At 45.0% G+C, this 23,628-nt stretch overlaps 1 protein-coding gene across 2 annotated transcripts in view; it reads left to right on the forward strand.

Annotated features, from left to right (window-relative positions):
• PRKCE (protein kinase C epsilon) overlaps positions 1 to 23,628 on the forward strand; it is a 518,891-nt gene that overhangs the window by 330,965 nt on the left and 164,298 nt on the right. For both annotated transcript variants that reach the window (XM_053312122.1, XM_053312132.1), the window contains exons 3-6: positions 12,789 to 12,948; positions 17,177 to 17,211; positions 18,465 to 18,550; positions 23,350 to 23,479. In XM_053312122.1, the coding sequence (XP_053168097.1) occupies positions 12,789 to 12,948; positions 17,177 to 17,211; positions 18,465 to 18,550; positions 23,350 to 23,479 (411 nt within the window). The remainder of the gene's footprint in view (positions 1 to 12,788; positions 12,949 to 17,176; positions 17,212 to 18,464; positions 18,551 to 23,349; positions 23,480 to 23,628) is intronic.

The following is a 23,628-nucleotide window of genomic DNA, read 5'->3' on the forward strand; positions in this document are numbered from 1 at the left end:
AAGGAACTTTGAAATATGGCAGCTCTTTTTTTAATGTGCAAGCAGACACAAAACGTGCAGTTCTGAAAGAACATTGGTGCCATTCAAAAATTCAAGACATGCAAAAGTTGTACTCTTTTAGATAATGTAAGCAGTGGCTGTTAATGAGAAACTTAAAGTGAGTCCAAGCTCCTCTAGAGCCCAGAACCTGACCAAGTGTACCCATTTCTTCTCCCCCTGCCAAAGACGCTTCCTGCAGATTCCACTACTACTTTCTGCAGAGTCTTCATCAATGAATATTCTGCAATAGTGCTGTCAAATGTCCAGTTCCGGAGATTTTCTCCAACTTGGTGTAGGCTTCTAAATGTTATGGAGTGTGACTCTAGTAACCAAGTATATGTGAACAGAGATGGAAAATACACAGGTGTATGTGCTGTAGCAGCACATGCTTTGTGCATGAATTACCCTCACATACCATCGTGCAATTCTTATATAATTGTATATTGTTTTATGTAGTAGTTGTTTTTTCTGTTGGTCTCTGACTGTAATAAATGCTGTCAGTCTTACTGATTTATCACTCTGGTTTATTACTCTGACTGTAATAAATGCTGTCAATCGATTGATTGATTGAGCAATTCTGAATGTTCCTTTTTTTAAAAAAGCCCTGGAAGATGGATTAGAATTTTTTGGATGGGTGCTCTTGGCACCCTGAAATCCTTGGTTAGGGACACTGAACTTCAGTCTTCTGTGAATTCCTCTCTTCCAACATTACACTGCTCTTTAGGTGGGTTACTTCCCCACTGCACCATTAGGTGGTTCATACCACTCATACAGGCAGTTAAATGTTCAGGAGAGTCAAGGAAGGGGTGGATTGGCTTCAGCTTAAGGAGACACATTTGAAAGCTCTGATTCGAGTTATTCTCTTAATTAAACCACTGGTCACTTCTTTAATTTCTGCTGTAGGCTGCAATACTGCAGTATCCCATTCATTCTCTTCATCTGGTTTTTGCACATTCTGAAACTCCTCCCCAATTAAATGGGATATCTGTAGAGCCTCATTCAGCGGAAGTATCTAACTCAGAGGTAGGCAGCGTTGGCCCGCTCAGTAAATTGCAGCTGGGCATGATTGGAACTGTAGTTCAGTAACAGCTGTAGAGCCAACGTTGCCTACCTGTGATCTAGAGCAGGGTTTTTGATGCTGAACGGAGCGTGCATGGTTGGCATATATGGAAGAAGGCAGTCCTTAAGATATCTCCCCACCCCCAGGTCCTTGGCCCCAAGCCAAATTGCAACCCCCACTGAAGCTCCTTTTAGCCATGGAGGGGAAAATAGCTAACCTGTACATGTTCCCCTTCTGTGGCAAATAGCAGTTCCACGGGGCCTTTCCCAAGTCTACATGCTAAGATCTTGTTAAATGAAGATGCTAATGTGGAGCCTTGTGCATGCAGTCAAACACATAATAGGGAAGATCTTAGAATCATAGAGCTGAAAGGGTTGTTGGAGTCTTCCAGTGAAAACCCCTGCTCAGTATATGTATCTGCTATAGCATCCCTGAGAACTTCTGCCTCTCCTGAAACCTTGTCATGACCCCCATCCTGAGTAGTGACTCTTTGAGTCTGATCCTGTGGATGCAGGACCAGCAGTCCTGGACCCTGACACTGGGCCGTGAGGATGCAGGACCCCAGGCACGGGCCCTGACACTGGACCAGAACCTGAAAGAACTACGGAATTGGAGTCCTCTCAAGAATCTCCCCACAAAGAGCACATTCAGAATCTGAGCTTCCTGAAGAGCCAGCCCCTCCCACAATCTTTCACTCCCTGCTGTCTCTACACCCATGCCAAAAATAGGGTAGCCCATCTGGTAGAAAATAGGAGTGTCAGACTCCAGGCCAGAAGGTCTACCTCTGATTGCTGTTGGAGCAACTTGTCCTATTGAGCTGTCTGTGGTGCTGCAATCTGCCTTGCCTTGCCTTGCCTGTCAGGTCTTGTTCTGGGACACAACAATCCCAACCCAAAAGGACATATTGAGGAAGTCTCCAACTGATGCCAAGATGCTGGGAGTGGGTTGCTACTTTCCCCGCAACGACAATATTTTTCTATAAGGTTATCTATACAGCAGTGTTGCCAGAACCTAAGGGGTATACTCGTGAGTCAAATTGGCTGTAAGCCAGAATTTGGCTTTCTTTAAGCCAAATCTGGCCACCTAGCTATACAGAGCTGGTTAACTTGCATTTCCAGTTATATTGCCAAATCACCCTTTGACACTGAAAAATGATGCAAAATAAGATTCCTTTAGCATTTGTGGCAGTACATTTGAGAGCAAACCCATACCACAGTCTTAAATCTCATTTCCAGGCACTCCATTGCTCTCACATGAGGATTTGAAAATATATATTCATTTGCTAATTCCTAAATAAGTTCTGAGTAGCATCAGGTGTAATAAGTTTTTCTATTAATTCTTCCCTGACCTGCCAAATCCAATTAAGTCCATGCAGTGCCACTGTGATCCAATGTTGTTGTTTACAGTTGGATATGAGTGACAAAAGGTAGACACTTAGTTTTAAAAGTAGCAACCAACATCCAGATTAAAGTTGCATGAGTCAGAAAAGCATTTTGTGCAGATAACAGAGGAGGGCAATTTTCACTGATCTCCTTTTCCCTCTGCAGCCCACTCTGCTTCCCGAAATTATGCCCCTGAGGGTTGTGGAACCCACAGGGGCATATTTTCAGGAAGCAGAGTGGGCTGCATAGGGGAGAGGAAACTGGTGAAAAGCACCCCTCTCCTGTTGCATGCATGAACTTTTTCAGTATGCACACCTTAGTCTGAATGTCAGGCAACAGTGTTGTTATTCATGCTTATGAATAATTTCATTTTTTCCAAGAGGGAAAAAAAAACTCCAACTGTTTAAATTTTACCATTTAATGGTACTGGCTTCCAGAATGATTCTTGTTATTAATGTTGTCCTTTTCGTTAGCATATTTTTGAATTTTCAAACATTTCATATGCATTTCATCCTCCCATGGGCCCTGTTCAACATCTAAGGTAGAACAGAGGAACAGAGAAAGCTGCCTTATACCGAGTCAGACCATTGGTCCATCTAGTTCATTATTGTCTACACCAGAGCTGCTCAACTTCTGCCCTCCGGCAGTTTTTGGACTGCAGCTCCCATAATCCCCAGGCACAGTGGTCAATAGTCAGGGATCATGGGAGCTGTAGGCCAACATCTGCAGGAGGGCCAAAGTTGAGCAGCCCTGGTCTACAATGATTGGCAGTAGCTCTCCAGGGCTTCTAGGAAGAGTCTCTCCTAGCCCTACTTGGTGATGCCAGGGATTGAACCTGGAACCTTCTGCATGCAAGGCAGATGCTCTGCCCCTGAGCTACAGTCCCATTTCACTCCTAAAAACCTGATTCTGCCTTGTACATATTTCACCCTTGCCCAAGGCAAGGCAGTAAGAGTATTGGTTGCTGGATTAATAAGAACATAAGAACAGCCCTGCTGGATCAAGCCCAAGGCCCATCTAGTCCAGCATCCCGTTTCACACAGTGGCCCACCAGATGCCACTGGAAGCCTACAGGCAGGAGTTGAGGACATGCCCTCTCTCCTGCTGTTGCTCCCCTGCAACTGGTACTCAGAGGCATCCTGCCTTTGAGGCTGGAGGTGGTCTATAGCCCTCCAACTAGTAGCCGATGAGAGACCTCTCCTCCATGAAGTTATCCAAACCCCTCTTAAAGCCATCCAGGTTGTTGGCTGTCACCACATCTTGTGGCAGAGAATTCCACAATTTGATTATGCGTTGTGTGAAAAAATGCTTCCATTTGTTGGTCCTAGATTTCCTAGGCAAAAAAATGAGGGATTGCACGACTAATGAGTAACCAGATAAATGCACACCGTGCAAAGACAATAAATCAGTGGTTACTAATGAAAATGGTAACACTTCCAAACTGTACATCACATTCACAACTCTTATCCATGAGACAAACTAACCATATGTATTTATATAGCAAAACTCAAAGAACTACAGTATTGTGAAAATATCCATTATTATTTGAATGTACACAGTGACATAACTTCAAAAGATTTCCATTATTACATACCAATTTCTTCCAAGAGATATATAGAGTGGAGGCTGTGGCTGTTATCACTATGTTTGTCAGATAACGCAATTAGCTGCTAGACTGGTTAGTGCTTGCTTTGTATTTACAGAAGCTTTGGGGCTCTGATGAAGGATGTCTGAAATGGGCTGGATAATTTCCCGGGTTAGCCCATCAGTTTTTGTTTCAGACAGATACTCCTGCACAGATCTGCTGATCAGAATTTGCAGCTCAGACTTCTGCATTTAGAATTCCTGCAGTTTTTTCTACAAGTAACAAGATTTCTCTACACCACTTGATCATCTGGATTTTAAGGACTCACGACTATTCTGTACCAATGGTACTAATTGTGCTTTTTGTGCTTATTTAGCTATGATTGATGTGATCTATATATCACGATCTTTTGAAGTTATGTCACCGTGTACATTCAAATAATAATGGATATTTTCACAATACTGTAGTTCTTTGAGTTTTGCTATATAAATACATATGGTTAGTTTGTCTCATGGATAAGAGTTGTGAATGTGGTGTACAGTTCGGAAGTGTTACCATTTTCATTAGTAACCACTGAATTTATTGTCTTTGCACGGTGTGCATTTATCTGGTCCTAGATTTCCTGGCAATCAATTTCATGGAGTGACCCCTGGTTCTAGTGATATGTGAGAGGGAGACGAATTTCTCTCTATCCACTTTCTCCACACCATGCATGATTTTATAGACCTCTTTTGACTCTTTTGGATCTGTCCCTTTAGATGTCCCCTGAAACTGATGTTGGTTCATTCAGATTTTCCTGTGATTATTTTTTTCCAAGCTGGGGAGCGGCTGTGGTTTCACTTGGTGAAATGTAACACAGCTGGAAACAACATCACATCCTCAGCGTGGTTTCGCTTTGATGGTGGAATCGCAGCTGGAAACAAAAAGGTGTGTGCATGATCTCTTTGCATGCCTCAGCCCCCACACCCAGCAACAGTTTGTCACAATAGCAGAAGGCAAGGGAGAAGCCACTGCATCCCAATTTAAGAAAACAGGTGGGCATGGCAAAGAAACTTACCAGGATTGAAACTACCCTCATATCCCTTTGCCCCTGCTAATTGGGCAAAGAGGCACCTTTTACCGTGGTGATTCTCTTTATTTAGCAGGGGGAGAGTAACTGGCCTATACACCCCCAGCACAGTACCTCCAGTGACTGTTGCTGGTGTCTATCTGATGTTTCTTTTTAGATTGTGAGCCCTTTGGGGACAGGGAGCCATCTTATTTATTTATTATTTCTCTGTGTAAACCGCCCTGAGCCATTTTTGGAAGGGCGGTATAGAAATTGAATTAATAATAATAATAATAATAATAATAATAATAATAATAATAATAATAATATCTATCATGCTGTATCCTGTATCCTAAAAGAAACTCTAGAAAATATGCAAAGTCTTGGGAAGTTGGAATGAGATGTGCTGATGGGATACTTAGTTTCCCTGTCTGGAAAATTAATGTACATCTGATGCAGACAGTGTGCTGACACTTCACATTCACAGTCTTTCAATTTGCATTAACATCCTGCAGTTTCATTAAGAGATGGGACATAACATGATTTATGTGACCTCAATTCAATCCCTGACATCTCCTGGTAGAGGTGGAAAACCTCCCCCTCTTCATCCCTAGGGAGCTGCTGTCAATTAGTGTAGACAATACTCATCTGGAGGACAGGTTTATCAGTGGCCACTAGTCTGGGAGCTAAAGGCCACCTCCATCCTCAGAGGCAAGATGCCTCTAAATACCAGTTGCAGAGGAACAACAGCAAGAGACAGGGCATGCCCTCTCCTCTTGCCTGTGGGCTTCTCAGAGGCATCTGGTGGGCCACTGTGTGAAACAGGATGCTGGACAGGATGGGCCTTGTGCTTAATCCAGCTGGGCTGTCCTTAGGTACTTACGAGCTAGATGGACCAAGGGCCTCATTCAATAGAAGCTTCATATAATGTTTGCCTTTCTTCCCTTTTGTCAGCCCTGTGATCCAGCCTTGTCTGCTGTTCAGCCCGTGCCAGGCAGCTGATGGGGCTCAAGTCCAAAGCCAGAACTGGGAGAGACAGGTGCTCACCAGAGCAGGCAGTCAGAAACCAGGAGGATTAAGACAGAAGCCAAGAGTCAGGAACGCACCAAAGGTCAAACCAAGGAGTCACCAGGAGCCAGAGTGTCAGGCAGAAACCAAGAGCACTGGAAGTCAAGCCACATTTCAGCCAAGCCAGAGAACAGGAACAGAACAGAACAGGAGCCAGGAACAAGCCAAAAGTCAAGCCAAATCGACAGTCAGGAGCTAGAAGGTCAAGGAGTTTAAGTTTAGTTGAGGGGTCTCAATGCATGGATGCAGGGGTTTAGATTTGTTAGGCACTGGGATACACTTTGGGACAAGACGAGCCTGTACTGAAGGGACAGGCTCCACTTGAACTAAGATGGAACTAGACTGCTGGCACTTAAAATTTTTAAAAGGTCACAGAGCAGCTTTTAAAATGATACCTGGGGGATAGTCAACAGGAGCTGGGTGGTATCCAGTTTGGCAAATGCTATCCCTTAAGGTGCGAGGGTATAAATGCTTCAGATAACCCCGAAGGGTAAAACCAGGAAAGAGCAGACTGAAGGATTTGCTAGCTGATCTAAGAGATCAAATGGCCATAAGAAAGATAGCACACCAGGTAAGAGATCCAGAATATAGATGATTGTATGCCAATGCCAGAAGCCTCCGAGCCAAGATGGTGAGCTGGAGTGCTTGGTTGCTTATGATAACATAGATATAGTGGGCATAACATAAACATGGTGGAACAGTGAGAACCAGTGGGACACTGTTATCCCTGGATAGAAACTCTATAGAAAGGACAGGGAGGGGCACCTTGGAGGAGAGGTAGCACTGTATGTTAAAGAAGGGATAGAATCTAACAAGCTAGAAACCCTAGGAGGACTGGAGTCCTACACAGAAACCCTGTGGGTGACAATACAAGGCTTGAAAGGAAATGTGCTGCTAGGGATGTGCTATCGCCCTCCTGATCCAAACAATGACAGTGACTGGGAGTTGCAGAAGGAAATCAGGGAGGCGTCAAGGAGAGAAAGAGCTGTAATAATGGGTGACTTCAATTACCCACACATAAGACTGGGTAAATTCACATTCAAGTAGTGACAAAGTACTCAAATTTCTAGATACGCTGAACAACTGCCCCCTCAAACAATTGGTCATGGAACCAACCAGATAGAAGGCAACCTTAGATTTAATCCTGAGTGGTGCCCAGGACCTGGTGTGAGATGTCATTATTCTATAACCTTTAGGGAACAGTGACCATAGTGTGATCAAATTCAGCATACATGTGAAGAAAGAAGGAAATCTAACACAGATTTGAAGGAAATCTAACACAGACACTTTGAGCTTCAGAAGAGAAAACTGAAAGGGAAAATCAGGAGACTCACTTTGTTCCAGAATGCATGGAGTTTATTTAAAACTACAATAATAGAAGCTTAGTTATACCAAAATGGAGGAAAGGTGCCACCGAGTCCAGGAGGATGCCAGCATGACTAACAAGTCAAGTCAAGGAAACTACAAAGGGGAAGAATTTCTTAAGAAACTGGAAGCCCTGCCCAAATGAAAGGAACATAAACTCTGGCAAAATAAATTCAAGGAAACAATAAAGGATGAGAAAAGAGAGTTTGAGGAACATTTAGCTAAAACATCAAGGGGAATAATCAAAACTTCTTTAAATACATCTGAAGCAGGAAATTTGCCAGGGAAGTGGTTGGACTGTTAGATGATGAGGGAATGAAAGGGATTATTAAGGATGCTCAAACTATCATTCTTCAGACACATTATGCGAAAACCCAGCTCCCTTGAGAAGTCCATAATGCTGGGGAAAGTTGAAGGAAAGAGAAGAGGACGACCAGCAGCAAGGTGGATGGACTTGATCACAACATCAACAAATGCACCACTGAGAGACCTTAAAGGCCAAGTTGAAGACAGATCATCCTGGAGAGAATCTACCTATGTGGTCACTAAGAGTCGACACCGACTTCATGGCACTTAATCAGTCTATCAGTGGAGATTGCAGAGAAGCTAAATGAGTTCTTTGCATCTGTCTTCATGGCAGAGGATACTGAGCGTATATCTGTGTGTGAACCGGGCTTCTCAAGGACAGAGGCTAAAGAACTGAGTCAGATAAAGATAACGAGAGATGACGTTCTACACTGCCTGGGAAAATTAAAGATTAACAAATCACAAGGACCAGATGGCATCCACCCAAGAGTCCTTAAAAAACTCAAAAGTGAAATTGCCAACCTCCTTGCAAAAATATGTAACTTGTCCTTACAGTCAAGCTCTGTACCAGAGGACTGGGAAGTAGACAATGTAACACCGATTTTCAAAAAGGGATCCAGGGGGGATCCGGGAAATTATAGGCTGGTTAGCTTGTGCCAAGTAAATTGATGCAAAACATTATCAAAGATAAAATTGTTAAGCATACAGAAGAACAGGCCCTGCTGAAGGAGAACCAGCATGGCTTCTGCAAAAGTAAATCTTGCCTCACCAACCTTTGGGAGTTCTCTGAGTATGTCAACAAGTGTGTGGATAAAGATAATCCAGTTGTCATAGTATACCTGGACTTTCAAAAAGCTTTTGACAAGTATAAATGGACAGTTCTCTAAGTGGAAGTAAGTAAGAAGTGGGGTCCCCCAGGGATCTGTATTGGGACCGGTGCTTTTTAATTTATTCATAAATGATCTAGAAGTTGGTGGAAGCAGTGAGGTGGCCAAACTTTCAGATGACAATGAACTATTTAGGGTAGTGAAATCCCAAAGAGTTTGTGATGTGCTCTGAAAGGATCTCTCCAAACTGGGGAAGTGAGCAATAAAATGACAAATCAGATTTAATGTTAGCAAGATCAGGGGAAAAATCTTGGGGTCGTGGTTGACAGCTCGTTGAAAGTGTCAACTCTCTGCAGCAGCTGTGAAAAAGGCCAATTCCATGCTTGGAATCATTAGGAAGGGGATTGAAAATAAAACTGCTAATATCATAATGCCCTTATACAAATCCATGGTGCAGCCACATTTGGAGAACTGTTGTACAGTTCTGGTTACCACACCTCAAAAAGGACATGATCGAACTGGAGAAGGTGCAGAAGAGGGCAACCAAGATCTGTGGCCTGCAGAAGAGGGCAACCAAGATGATCAGGGGCCTGGAGCACCTTCCTTAAGAGGCAAGGCTAGAACACTTCGAGCTTTTTAGTTTAGAAAAAAAAGATGCCTGAGTAGAGACATGACAGAGGTCTATAAATCCATGCATGGTGTGGAGAGAGAGAACTTTCTCTTTCTCGCATAACACTAGAACCAGGGAAATGGTTCCCATGAAACTGCTTGCCAAGACGTTTCCGACAAAAGGAAGTACTTTTTCACATGATGCATAATTAACCTATGGACTTCTCTGCCACAACATGTAGTGACAGCAACCAGCCTGGATAGCTTTAAGAGAGCTTAGATAAATTCATGAAGGACAAATCTTATCAAAGAGTACTAGTCTAAGGGTTATAAGCCTCCTCCAGCCTAAAAGGCAAGGTGCCCTCTACATACCAGTTGCAGGGGAGCAACAGCATGAGAAGGCCTGTCTTCAGCTCTTTCATGTGGGCTTTCAAGAGGCATCTGGTAGTAGATAGTATGCCTTGGGCCTGACCCAGCTGGGCTGTTCTTGTGGCAGCAAGCATGAATTGTCTCCTTAGCTAAGCAGGGTCTGCCCTGGTTGCATATTTATTTATTTATTCATTCATTCATTCGATTTCTATACCGCCCTTCCAATAATGGCTCAGGGTGGTTTACACAAAGATATAACAAACAAATAAGATGGAACCCTGTCCCTGAAGGGCTCACAATCTAAAAAAAATGGGAGACTAGAAGTGTGAGCACTGTAAGGTATTCCCCTCGGGGATGGAGCCGCTGTGGGAAGAGCAGAAGGTTTCAAGTTCCCTCCCCAGCATCTCCAAGATAGGCTGAGAGAGATTCCTGCCTGCAGCCTTGGAGAAGCCGCTGCCAGTCTGTGAAGACAATATTGAGCTAGATAGACCAATGGTCTGACTCAGGATATGGCAGCTTCCTGTGTTCCTATGTTCTGTGTTCTTAAGGAGGTAATAAGGCATCAAAGCAAGCCAGAGGTCCTAACAGGACAAGCAGTAATACATACTAGAACAAGGGAACCTTGATACTGAGGCAAGGTCTGCTTCCACCAGGAAACCTTTTGTGGTTCCAGCTGCAGGGTAAGGCCCACTATGGCAGGTCTTGTCTAGGACTTCAGTGGCCTAAGAATCTGCTGCAATGCCTCAGGTAGCCACTAGGAGCAGTAATGTGCAGGGCCGCAGACGGAGCATGACACAATACAAGAAGACTATGGCAGGAACAGAGACTGCAAGGAAGGATGAGTTGAAGAAAGCAGGGCCGGCAGCATGAGCATCCCCTTTCAGTACATCCAAAGATCGTCAGTCAACCTTGGGGCATTTTTACATGAATAAAAAGCTGCGGCAGCATAAGACAGGGGAGAGTAGTATTATTCTACATAGAGGTGGAAACCAGTTTTGTATGCTAAACAAGCAAAGGGATCTGGAATTACCTTGCGCCTGAGTTACATCTGGCACCCCCCCCCCCGCTCAGCTGGTTTTAAAGCATACATTGAAAATGTTATTGTTTCAACAGCCTTTTTGAAATCTTCACTGAACTATTAATGTTTGCTCTAATTGGTTCTCTGATCTTATTTGATGTTTTTATTCCTTGTCTTTGCTGATTCTTATTTTTTAATTCTATTTGATTGTATTCTTATTTCTTTATATTGGCTGACATGCAGCACAGCAGAGCAAGAGCAAAAGCCCCTTTATCTGCCACGAATACGTCCTCGAGGGCTGTATGACACTCAGGAACATATTCATGGCAAAGACCAGGGCTTTTGTGAGGAGGGATGGGAGAGAAGTGAAAATTAGGATTGTGCATGAATCAAATTATTCTATTCAAGGTCAAATCAAATCACAGAACCATTTAACTGATTCATTGAGAACAGCTGGATAGGCTGGCTTTCTCGACAAATCACCCCCAATTCAACCCAAATCTATTTGAGTGATTTGAGTGCCATTTTGAGGCCTGTTTTTCTGGGAAAACGGACTTCAAAATGGCACTCCCCCCCACCAGGAGAGGTGATCTACCAATTGGGGTTGGTGGGTAGAGCAGCCCTCCAAGGTGGGCAGATGCACCATATATGGAGTGGAGGGGTAGTCTACCCACTGACACCAATTGGTAGACCAGCCCCCCCGCCCCGAAATACAGGAGCCTCAAAATGGCATTCAAATTACCTGAATTGATTTCAGTTGAATCAGAGGTGATTTGCCTCAACCCCGAATTGGGCCCTCTACTTTGTGGGGGATTTGATTCTAGCTTAAATCTGTGAATTGCCCCCAATTTGACCTGAATTGATTCAACCTCAAATCGATTGCACCCCCCAAGTGAAAATCACTTCCCCAACCCTCTCTCCACATGTTGAGCTGTGAGATGAGCCTCACAGTTTGGGGTCGGCAATGATATGTAGGCCTGAGGTTTAAGATCCATGTACTCCCACATTGCTGTTGGGCAGCCTCGAATATGTAGTTTCAAATTCTTGTTGGCACAGTTAACTGAACCTGAAAGCCTTTAGGAACTGTAGATGCCAGATGCTGCAGCAGCATATGCTGTCCCCCAGCATACTCACTAGGAGCATCCAGTACTGCTAGGCAGGGGCAGAGCCACCATTGAGCAGACTGGTTCAAAGAACCCGGGCCACTGCCCCTCGGGGCCACGCCTCACGCCCCAGACACTCCCCTCACATCTGACGTCAGTCGTGGGGTGTGTGATTTAGCTCCCAAATGGGGCTGTGCAGCCACGTTTGGGGTTTAAATCAGCCAGCACTGCCTTCTCAGTCTGGCCAGAGTGACTCTCCCTGCCTTTTAACGGCAGGGAGAGTCGATCTGGCTGCGTTGCAAATGCAGCGCTGGCCACTTTAACTCTCAGATGGGGTCATGTGGCCCCGTTTGGGAGCTAAACCATGCCCCCACGTCTGACATCAGGCTAAACACTCCCCACATCTGACGTCTGACATAGGGGGTGGGGCTAGAGGGCTGTGGTGGTGGCAGAACCCCGGCCACTGCTGGCCTCCCTCCTCTCCTGCTGCTGGGATGCCTGGGAAATGAAGTTTTCAGTGCATCCAGGCTCAATTGATTGAGCCAGGAAGCACGTGGATCTAAATATCCCAGGCTTGAGTATGATTTTAAGCAGAGAAGTGCTCACCTTGTATATCTACCAAGCACCATGAGCCAAGAAATTAATTTACAAGCCAGGTAAAACCAGGTAATTACAAACTTTAATCACATAACTACTGAAACCCCTACTGAGTATTCTCCCGGCTTCAAATAATTCACCAGACATTGCTCATACTTTTAAGACAGTCCTTCCAGCAATACCTAAACTATTAGAAACTTGCTAAAAAATTTTTTTTAAAGATTGAGGATCTTACAATGCTGAATTCTATGGCTTTTTTGCACTTGCTTAGAATTGTGGAATACTCAAAGGTGTACGGGATTCAAACAGCTGTGCTATCTATTTATTTATTCTCGGCAGTGTTTATGTCTTTAATATTTCTGTGCTGACCTTTCCTTTCTTCTCTCTCTCTCTCTCTCTCTCGTCTCACCAGCACCCAAAGACAATGAAGAACGAGTGTTCAGGGAGCGGATGCGTCCCAGGAAGCGCCAGGGGGCAGTGCGGCGGAGGGTCCACCAGGTTAATGGGCACAAGTTTATGGCCACCTATCTTAGACAACCAACCTATTGTTCACACTGCCGAGATTTTATATGGTAAACATTTTATATGGAGCCATTCCCGGTTATCAGCTACTTTGTTGTGTTGCATGGGGGCAATACTGCCATTAGTTGCTTGAATAATTCATTTGAGAAATGCAACTCATAAGTAATGATATTTCTTGATAATTGCCATTATCGTTTGCAAACATACCTGACGACGACCAAAGTATTTACACTCTGAAGCAGTGATACAGGGAAGTCTTTTAATTCCCTCGGTGAGTTCAGAATTAGGGCTCAGGGCAACCCTTCCATAAGGCATAAAGCAGGAGGAGAGCTGGTCTTGTGGTAGCAAGCATGACTTGTCCCCTTAGCTAAGCAGGGTCTGCCCTAGTTGCATATGAATGGGAGACTTGATGTGTGAGCACTGGAAGATATTCTGCTCAGGGGATGGGGCTGCTCTGGGAACAGAATCTAGGTTCCAAGTTCCCTCCCTGGCATGTCCAAGATAGGACTGAGAGAGATTCCTGCCTCCAATCTTGGAGAAGCCGCTGCCAGTCTGTGAAGACAATACTGAGCTAGATAGACCACTGGTCTGAGTCAGTATATGGCAGCTTCCTATGTTCCTATGTTCCTATCTCTGGCCACAAGTGCCACCTCATGGGCCTGCCTGCTGCCATTGCCCTCCCTTACTGCACTGGGGCATGCAGCTCATTCCCCCCTTCTTGTCCCATTGTGGTGCACCTCTTCTTTCCCCAACTTTTAATTAATTAAATGTCAGGGTTAATTAAACGCCCCAAACCACTGTCTCCAGGCGATTTACATCAACGTAAAACAAATCAAAACAGGAATTAAAAACTTAAGACGGTTTAAAACCACAAGTCTAGTTAAAAGCTCAAGTGAATAGAACGTTAAAAGTTGTCAAAAATAGAGAGGCTCTTATTTCAGCAGGGAGTGTCATCCAGTGTCTCGGGACGGCAACAGAAAAGGGCCCGTCCTTGTGTAGCCACCAGACGAGCTGGTGGCAACCACAGATGGACCTCTTCAGATGATCTCAACAGGTGATGGGGCTCATAGTGAAGAAGACGTTCTCTGAAATACCTTGGGCCTAAGCTTCCATGAGCTAGAAACATCCTTCCCTCCACCAGTGTTTCCTCTAAGGCGTGAGCACATGCCTGCACTCACAAGTTTTTTTTAATATCCGCTCAATTAATTTTAGATCCTGCTCAGGTTGAATCACACATTCTGAATGTGTGTGTGCACACGCTTCCTTGATACTCCCGCCTGGAACAAAACTCATTCCACACAAAGATGAAAAAAATTAGAACACTACCCTCCACTGCTTGGCTGGGTGGTACAATCTGACTGTGCCCATGTGCTACTGGTGCTCCCTAAGCAGCGTGGCCTGAGAATGCTGAACACCCACCGGAAGACTGGAGGGCATAATATTGGCTTTTGTCTCAGGCAGCAAATACGTTCTACCGCCCCTGTAAGAGCTTGTCCAATATTCTAACAGTTCCCATGCCCAACTGGTGAGAATCAAGCAGATCCGTAAAGGAGGTCCAGCATCAGACCCTATATCCAGCATTCTTCTGAGAAGCTAAATTTCCATAGGCCGCTCAATGAGTGGTTGCTGCGAAGGGCACTGCTGTGTGGATCCATTCAGTCAGTCTAATTCTGCTTGATTGCTACCACTTGGCATCTGCAAAGCTAGGCAGGCAGCAGTGACGGAATCAATGCATTGTGTATGTCACCATACATGGAGGGAACACAGTATCCAAGGTGATCAGGTAATCTTGGGCCTGGTATGCACATATTGCAGAATAAGTTGGTAGTGTGATTTCTGTGCTAGTAATGACTGCACATTGCAGTCTGTAAGAAGGGGGATCAAACTGTTGAATATGTTAGAGATGGCGTTCCAGTGCATCAACCTTTTGCACCAACTATCCTAATGACCACTAGGGGCATTGGGAGTAGAGGTAGCTAGTGAGGGTCTCCTGCTTGCCTCTGCTCTATGACCCCTGCTTTGACTCTTCAGGTACTTCCTGTAGTGAGTCAGTCCTCTTCCTTTCCTCCTAGAAAGAAGATGGTAACATCTCTCTCTCCCTCTCTGCCTATTCATTGAAGCTCTTCTCACAATCTGTGAGAAGAGCTTCTGTTGGGTCTGTGGGGAGAGCGGGCTTAGCAGCCAGATCGGCCACCCACATGATTGCTGGCTCTGTCACGGAGCCAGCAGGGGTTGTGGGGATCGGAGGCCGGCCAGCCCCTGGAAGTTCCAGGATGCCTTGCGCAAGTGCGCGGGGCATCCTGGAGAGACCCCTGAGGCTGGAGGCTGCTTGCAGCCTCCCCGTTGGGGTTCTACTCGTGTGTTGCCATGCACTGAGGTGACACGCGAGGAACAAAATGATGTCAACAGAGCGCTCGCGCCATTAACCTCATTTAAGGGGAGGGTGTTTTAGGCGGGCTAGCCATCTTGAGAGCACTAGGCTCGTCCGTGAGCCTGGTGGTTCCCATGATCAGTGGAAAGTGGGCTAGCCCACTTTCCGTTGATCATGGAAATAGCCTCATTATGTAGCTGATAGATAGTATAGGTCTTTTCTATCTTAAATGTACTTCACCAATAAATCAATTTAGTTTAGACTCTACAGTGATCTCCATGTGTGTTCCTTAAATAGCTGCAACAACTGCACTCTGTAACTGGAGTGGTGACTTCCTTCGACTTTGCAAATAACTACAAACCCCAACAGGGTTATGGGCCCAGAAGCCCAAGAGTCTGCTGCAGAGTTTTCCTTTTAAAGAGCAGCTGAGTGAGTTAGTAAGACAGCATGGATCCATAGGTGAGCAAGGCTGCCCTCTCCGAACAGAATGGAAGGAATTACAATCAATGGGTCAGGAAAATGGAAGCCCTCCTGAATGCTTTTGTGCATGGGAGAACATTTAAAATCGACCGCTTGGAAGTGGTGCAGTCTATTTTAGAACCTCATTTCCCTGAATGCATAGACCAGAAGATTCTATCTGGGAGAGTTTTGCAGGAGGAGAGCTGGTCTTGTGGTAGCAAGCATTAATTGTCCCCTTTGCTAAGCAGGGTCTGCCTTGGTTTGCATTTGAATGGGTGACTACATGTGAGCACTGGAAGATTTCCCCCTTAGGGGATGGGGCCGCTCTGGGTAGAGCACCTGCATGCCCCAGGTTCCAAGTCCCCTCCCTGGCATCTCCAGATAGGGCTGAGAGAGACTCCTGCCTGCAAACTTGGAGAAGCCCCAGCAGTCTGGGTAGTCAGTACTGAGCTAGATGGCAGAAGGCAGCTTCCTATGTTTCAGGACTTATTCTCCCTCAAATCTGTGATTACCACCTTTCCAGAATGATACCAGCTCAGGGGTTGTCAAACCTGGCTCCCCAAATGTTCCCAGCCCCAGTGGCCTTTCACCATTGTGGCTGAGAACAATGCAGGTTGCAGTTCCACAACATCTGGGCCGGGGGTGTCCTTAGAGAGCCCCGATGGGGAGTGGGGTCTGGGGCAAATATGGGGGCCAGTATGGGGGCCCCTTCCAGTTAATTTTAATGTTAGCACCAAGAGCACGCCCAGGTGCTTGCCCTTCCCATCCTGCCCTAAGAATGGTCCTGATTGGGGGACCCAAGTTTGAGAAGCCCTGGATTAGCTGGCCCCCTTGTGTATCAGTGACTGGGGTTTAAAGTCTGACCCTTGTTGCACCTGTACCTTTAACAGCTTGGTGGCAGGAAGAAATCCATTAGCTGGGACTTTTTTGGTCTTTGCAGCAAAGTGATAGATGAAGTGGAACTTGCCAGATTTCTTTTGTGTAACACTCCTCCAAGGTATAGGCGCTCCATTCCAGGCCAAGCTTTGCAAACCTTATCCATACAATGAAATCTGTGCAATTGTATTGATGCACAGAATTCCTTCTTTCATATAATTATGTACACACACACACACACACACATCCCTAAACAAAAAAACAGGTGCAAAGGAACTCTAGAAATTATCTATTTTAATTTTTAGCATGGGAAGAAGGAGGGTGTGGTGGCATTTTTTTTTAAAGGAGAGAAATAAGCAAAAGCAAGTTTCATCCACGAGAATTCCATCTGTAGAGCCAAGAAAAAGAAACCCTTGAATAAGTCTGGAATGCAGCCAATATAGCCCTCCAGATGGCGCATTCATCCCTGGTCATTTACTGTGTCTCTTTACCATGTCAACATGATGATGTAAAATATGTTCAGTATTGTGTTCTCAATTCCTAATCTGCTTTTTATGTGTTCTTGTCTACAGGGGAGTAATAGGAAAGCAAGGGTACCAATGTCAAGGTAAGGAAAATTACATGGAAATATTTGTAGAACATACAAGGAACTAGCATGTATGGAATTCATTGATCTTTGCAGCAGAGTTGGTGATTCGTGGCTTAGAGAAAATGATTTCCAGACAAATTTTTATAACTATCCAGTAATTTTGGATGCCTCTGGGGTGACTGTGGTTACAGAAATAAACATGGGAAAATGTGGATGCAATTCAGTGCAAAACAACCTGTGCATATAGCTCCATAGGGTCCCAGCACTCTAAGAAAACAGGAGTGCTGTCCTCTATATCCATCAACCTATGTGGAATTCAGCTCTGCGCTGGTAATACAGGAGTTGCAGGCAGATTGACAGAGTGAATCCGCAGACCTGTTTCCAGATGTATAAGGTGTTCTGGATGTGGAAATGGGCACAATAACCGTCCAGTGTGGGTAGCCAGCCTGTCCTCTTAATGTAGTGGCAAATACATATCTGCGCCAAAATACCATGGCCGCATTCTTGGTAACCATGCAGTCACACAGAGAGAAGAACTGTCCCCACTATGATGAGCTTCCTGAGCTCCACAGAGCAGAATGTGCCCCTTCCCTCAGAAGTTCCCTGCGTCACAGAGAGTTTTATTAGCTGCAAAGCATGGGAATGGGGGATGATTTTCGGCTATCTCTTTTTTCCCTGCACAACCTCAAAATATGTCCCTCCATATGCCCTTAATGACATATTTTTGTGTTGCACAGAGCATTCCTGGGGGAAGCAGAGATAGTTGAAAATCGGCCCCACATCCTCTGTGCTCCATACTGTGGTACTCTAGAACAGGAATAGGCAACCTTGGCTCTCCAGCTGTTGTTGAACTACAACTCCCATCATCCTCAGCCAGGGAGTTGTAGTTCAACAACAGCTGGAGAGTCAAGGTTGTCGATCCGTGCTCTAGAAACTCTCTGCAGTGTGGATGCATTTTCGTGGCATGCATCCACCATTAGTTAAGATGTCAGGCACTGGGGACAGGTATTTAGACTATGTTAAAATTTGGTAAGGTCACTGGATAAAGGTGCGGATCCCATTGGCCAGTTCTACTCTAGTTCTTATGGCACGACTTCTGTGTATGCACTGGAGCCCCACAATGCCTACTATTATCAATTTATGAAATTTTGGCTTTCGGACCCCAGAAAACCTTGCCAGAGCTTCCCTCTGCTTTAACTTCAGACTTCCACTTTGGAAATTAGTAATGCCTTTTTGAAAATGCAGGCTTTCACAGTTTCTCTTGTTTACAGTTTGCACTTGCGTAGTCCACAAGCGATGCCATGAGCTTATAATAACGAAATGCGCTGGCTTGAAGAAACAGGAAGCCCCTGACGAGGTAAATATTTATAAAAGAAATGCTCTAGATAAAAGGAAGTCATTTAAGAAATTCATACTGTTGGTTCAAATTCCTGCCACCTCCCCTGTTTGTTAAAGGAAAGTAAAAGAGAGAGGGAGAGATGAGTTTTGTTTGTTTCCTTCCAGTCACTATTTAGTATAACATTTACTTTTGAATACATGATTGCCATAGAGGTTCTGTTTACATGGGAACTACTAAGAAAGACGGAAGGAAGGAAGGAAGGAAGGAAGGAAGGAAGGAAGGAAGGAAGGAAGGAAGGAAGGAAAGTGTTCAGACAACCACTGGCTGGTCTGTAAACTGGTAACAAGTTGGAGAAATGTTGGGATGTAAGAAAGTGCACTTCCAGTGATGTCTGAATCCACCCAAGTCCGGTTCCTGTGCTGCGTTGCCAACATTTGCCCATCATTCTCTTTGCAACTTCAAATGGGCTGAAACTGTGCAGAGAATGTTGGGTGAATGTCAGTAATGTGGTGCAGGGAAAAGAACTTGAGCAGGTTCAGATATTATACCCTCTGGGAGCATGCCTGCAGTCTCACATTCTGACATTTCCCTTACTTGTTGCCACTATATGGACCAACTGGTGGTCATCTGAATCCTAAGGCAGGCAGGCAGGCAGGCATCATATTGCTTAGTCCTCAGACCAGATCAAGGCATTCTCACCCTTGCCTGTCCTAAATCAGCTGTCTCCCAACACCATCTCTTCCATGAGCCCAGGGTATGCCACCCTGAACTTCTTGGAGAAAAGTCGATACATATTAAGCAAAGGACTGGTTTGGGTGATATGCCTGCCGGCACACGTGATAAGGATGGTGTTATGCCAAGAGAGCACCCATTGTGACATCAGTGGAGAGCATCCATCATGCTCTTAGAGCATCCCTTTATCACGTGAGGGGTCTGTTCATCTGAATTGCCCCTCTACACGTATTCCCAATACCTGTATTGAGAGTGTGTATAGAGGGGCATTATTATTGTTGTTGTTGTTGTTGTTGTTGTTGTTATTTCGATTTCTATACCTTCCTTCCAAAAATGGCTCAGGGCGGTTTACACAGAGAAATAATAAATAAATATGATGGCTCCCAGTCCCCGAAGGGCTCCCATTCTAAAAAAAGAGAGAGAGAGAGAGAGACACCGGCAACAGTCACTGGAAGTACTGTGCTGGGGGTGGATAGGGCCAGTTACTCTCCCCCTGCTAAATAAAGAGAATCACCACAGTAAAAGGTACCTCTTTGCCCAGTTAGCAGGGGATAATTGTTCTTAATTCAGATTAAGAACATAAGAAAAGCCCTGCTGGATCAGCTGCAAGGCCCATCTAGTCCAACATCCGGTTTCACACAGTGGCCCACCAGATGCTGTTGGAAGCCTACAGGCAGGAGTTGAGGGCATGCCCGCCTTCCTGATGTTACTCCCAAGCAACTGGTGCTCAGAGGCATCCTGCCTTTGAGGCTGGAGGTGGCCTGTAGCCCTCCTACTAATAGCCATTGATAAACCTCTCCTCCATGAGGTTACCCAAGTCCCTCTTAAAGCCATCCAAGTTGTTGGCTGTCACCACATCTTGTGGTAGAGAATTCCACAAGTTGATGATGCGTTGTGTGAAAATGTACTTCCATTTGCAGCTCCTTCATATGATTAACAGCCCCTTCATATGATAAGATTTTTATTGTTAATGGATTTTAATTGTTTTTACTTTGATGTAAACCGCTCTGAGCCATTTTTGGAAGGGCAGTATATAAATTGAATGAATGAATGAGTGGACATGCCGAGAGCATATCAAAACACCTTCTTCCCACGTCACGGCATTAATACATATATGTACCATTTTCCAACAAAAGTTATGGAAACGGTTTACATAGAAACATAAATAATTAAGATGGTTTCCTGTCCCAAAAGGGCTCTCAGTCTAAAAAGATAGACACCAGCAACAGCAACTGGAGGGATGCTGTGCTGAGGCTGGACCGGGACAGTTGCTCTCCCTCTGCTAAATATAAGAGCGTCACCACTGCAAAAGGTTAGCAGAGGTCCATCCTTATCATGTGTGCCAGTGGGTGTATCATCTGAACCAGCCAATGTAGAACTGAGAATCTTCTTTCACCCCTCACCTCCCACCTTGCAAATGGACAGAGTGGAAATGGATGCCTACTGTATCACTATCCCAATTCAGACATTATGCTGTACAAGTGTACAGATATCTGTACACTTGTACATGTGTTTGTGTGAGTGACTGTACCTGTGTTCATTTTAAACAGGAACCTGGATACATGCCCTTCAAATGCATGGTGCAACCAGGAAGTGTATTTCCGTACCTGCGTTCATCCATCCATAACATATGGATGACTGCACCTGTGTACAGATTTCTACCTGTGTACACTGTACACTCATTGTAAGAGTGTTGAACATAACTTGTGAATGGGCCTACTGTTACAGTCTTATTGCAAATGAGAACTATCCTTTCATCCTCTGCGCTGGCCCATAAACCTTGCAAGTCAACTTTAGAAAAACCTGCTCTCTTGTGAGAACTGGTGCCATGCTTCAGTGCCAGCAAGGGTTATGAGAGTTCCTGTGTTGATTTACATTTGGAGGCTCCAGACTGCAGGAAGCTTTAAAGCATTTCTGAGCTGGTGCCCTCATTGTTTAGAGGATATGAGAGTATTGGATAAAAGGCAGTGACAGAGGGAACATGAGAAAAAAACAAAACAAAACATGTAATTTATCTCCCTCTGCAAGTGGGCACTCTTTAAACAACCAGTGGGTTATTTATGTAGCACACGTGATTCGTTTAACAGCAGTGGTTTTCAGACTGTGTTCCATGGAATCCTTGAAAATCCTAGAAAGGTTATCAAGGCATTCCTCAATGAGAAGATCAGAAATGATAGGAACATAGGAAGCTGCCGTATACTGAGTCAGACCATTGGTCTATCTAGCTCAGTATTATCATCACAGACTGGCAGCGGCTTCTCCAAGGTTGCAGGCAGGAATCAGCCAGGGAAGGAACCTGAAACCTTCTGCTCTTCTCTGTCCCCTGAGGGGAAGATCTTCCAGTGCTCACACTTCTGGTCTCCCATTCATATGCAACCAGAGTGGACCCTGCTTAGCTAAGGGGATAAGTCATACCACAAAACCAGCTCTCCTCTGGAGGACAAGCTTCCCTGAAAGCCACCTTGACCCCCCGCTATTGATTTTTCCCTGCAAAGAGCAGCCATTGGAAAGTGTTGGGTGTGTGTACTAGGGTCATTCCTAGGTCACATGAACCATGAAGTCTGAGTGACAGGCCTGGCCAGTGCCCAACATGACCAGAGGCCTGGTTTGGGGCCTAATGCATATTAGTAGAATAAGGTAGAATTGGGTGCAGGAGGGGTATCAGTGTGTGCTAGGGCTCTCGTTGGTCACATGGAACAGATACAGGCCTGGCCAGTGCCCCACATCACCAGAGGCTTGATTTTGGGCCTAGTGCTAGAGAGCTGGTCTTGTGGTAGCAAGCATGACTTGTCCCTATAGCTAAGCAGGGTCTGCCCTGGTTGCATACGAATGAGAGACTTGATGTGTGAGCACTGCAAGAGATTCCCCTCAGGGGATAAAGCCACTCTGGGAAGAGCAGAAGGTTCCAAGTTCCCTCCCTGGCTTCTTCAGGATAGGGCTGAGAGAGATTCCTGCCTGCAACCTTGGAGAAGCCGCTGCCAGTCTGTGAAGACAATACTGAGCTAGATAGACCAATGGTCTGACTCAGTATATGGCAGTTTCCTATGTTCCTAAGGAGTAGAATGAAGTGGTAAAATGGAGTGGATTGTACCACTTCTGACTGCAGGTGGGGTATCAAAGGGAAAGCTTGAGGAGCAATTCCTCACTTAAATCTTTGGGTGGAAGAGGAGGAAATTTTGAAATTTAAGGAGGGAAATATGTTTTGGGGATCAAAGATATGGGTTATTAGGTCTGGCAGGGGGAGAGTTCAGTAAAATTGGGGGGGGCTCTTCAAATGCTTAGGGGGAATTTGCACTCCTGTAGGGAATCACATTTTAATATTCCTCTACAGTAAAAAAAACTCCCATAAGCACAACATCTCAGGGAGTGGGCTGGACTGGAACAATTCTTCCTGATATTTTGTGCGATGGAATGTAAATCGCCCAGAGATGCAAGTTTTGGGCAGTATAAAAATATGTTAATAAATAGATAGATAGATGTGAGAAACAGGCTTCTCATAAGCCTTATTCAGACTTTCTGTTGTGCACTGAGTGTACAGTGTGCCCACGTGCAGATCTGTACACAGGTTCTCTCATTCACAAGTTATGTTGAGCACAGGTATAGTAGTACCCTGACTGCCTATTCCCAGGTTCAATTTTTAAATGAATACTTGTACAGTCATTCACACAAAAATATGTACAAGTGCACAGATGTCTGTACATTTGTACAACATAATGGGCTGTTTGAGACAAACAGCCTATACACACGCTGTGAGAACGTGTCCGTCCCAACGTCACAAAAGAATGTGTTGATGCTATCTCAGCCTGTCCTTTAATCATGTTTGAGGGGTGTTCATCCAAATCGTCCCTCTACATGCATTACAAAACCCTGTTTAAACCAGGTTGGCATGTCCTTTAGTGATGTCGGGGTGGGCATGTTCTTGCCACGGCCCCATCCTTCTTGCATATAGAGGAGGATGCTCATCTGAACCAGCTCTATGCCTGAACAGGGCTGTATACTTGAGGACTTCCTAGTTCATTGGGTGGGAAAGAACAGAGAGCAATGTGGTGTTTATTCTGTTGTATTTATGCTGCTTTCCCCATCAGGTGGGCTCCCAGCGCTTCAGCGTCAACATGCCTCACAAGTTCAGCATTCACAACTATAAAGTGCCCACCTTCTGCGACCACTGCGGTTCGTTGCTCTGGGGTCTGCTGAGACAAGGTTTACAATGCAAAGGTAAGGTGTATTCCTCCCTAATTCTCTAGTCCAGGTTTTCCTAACCTTGGGTTCCCCAGATGTTGTTGGACTGCAACTCCCAAACAACAACGTGAAGGATCTGAAATGTAGTACATAAAAACGAAACAGATCCTGATAATATAACCAAA

This window comes from Hemicordylus capensis, chromosome 1 (assembly GCF_027244095.1).
Source record: "Hemicordylus capensis ecotype Gifberg chromosome 1, rHemCap1.1.pri, whole genome shotgun sequence".
In the NCBI taxonomy this organism is placed as follows: domain Eukaryota; kingdom Metazoa; phylum Chordata; class Lepidosauria; order Squamata; family Cordylidae; genus Hemicordylus; species Hemicordylus capensis.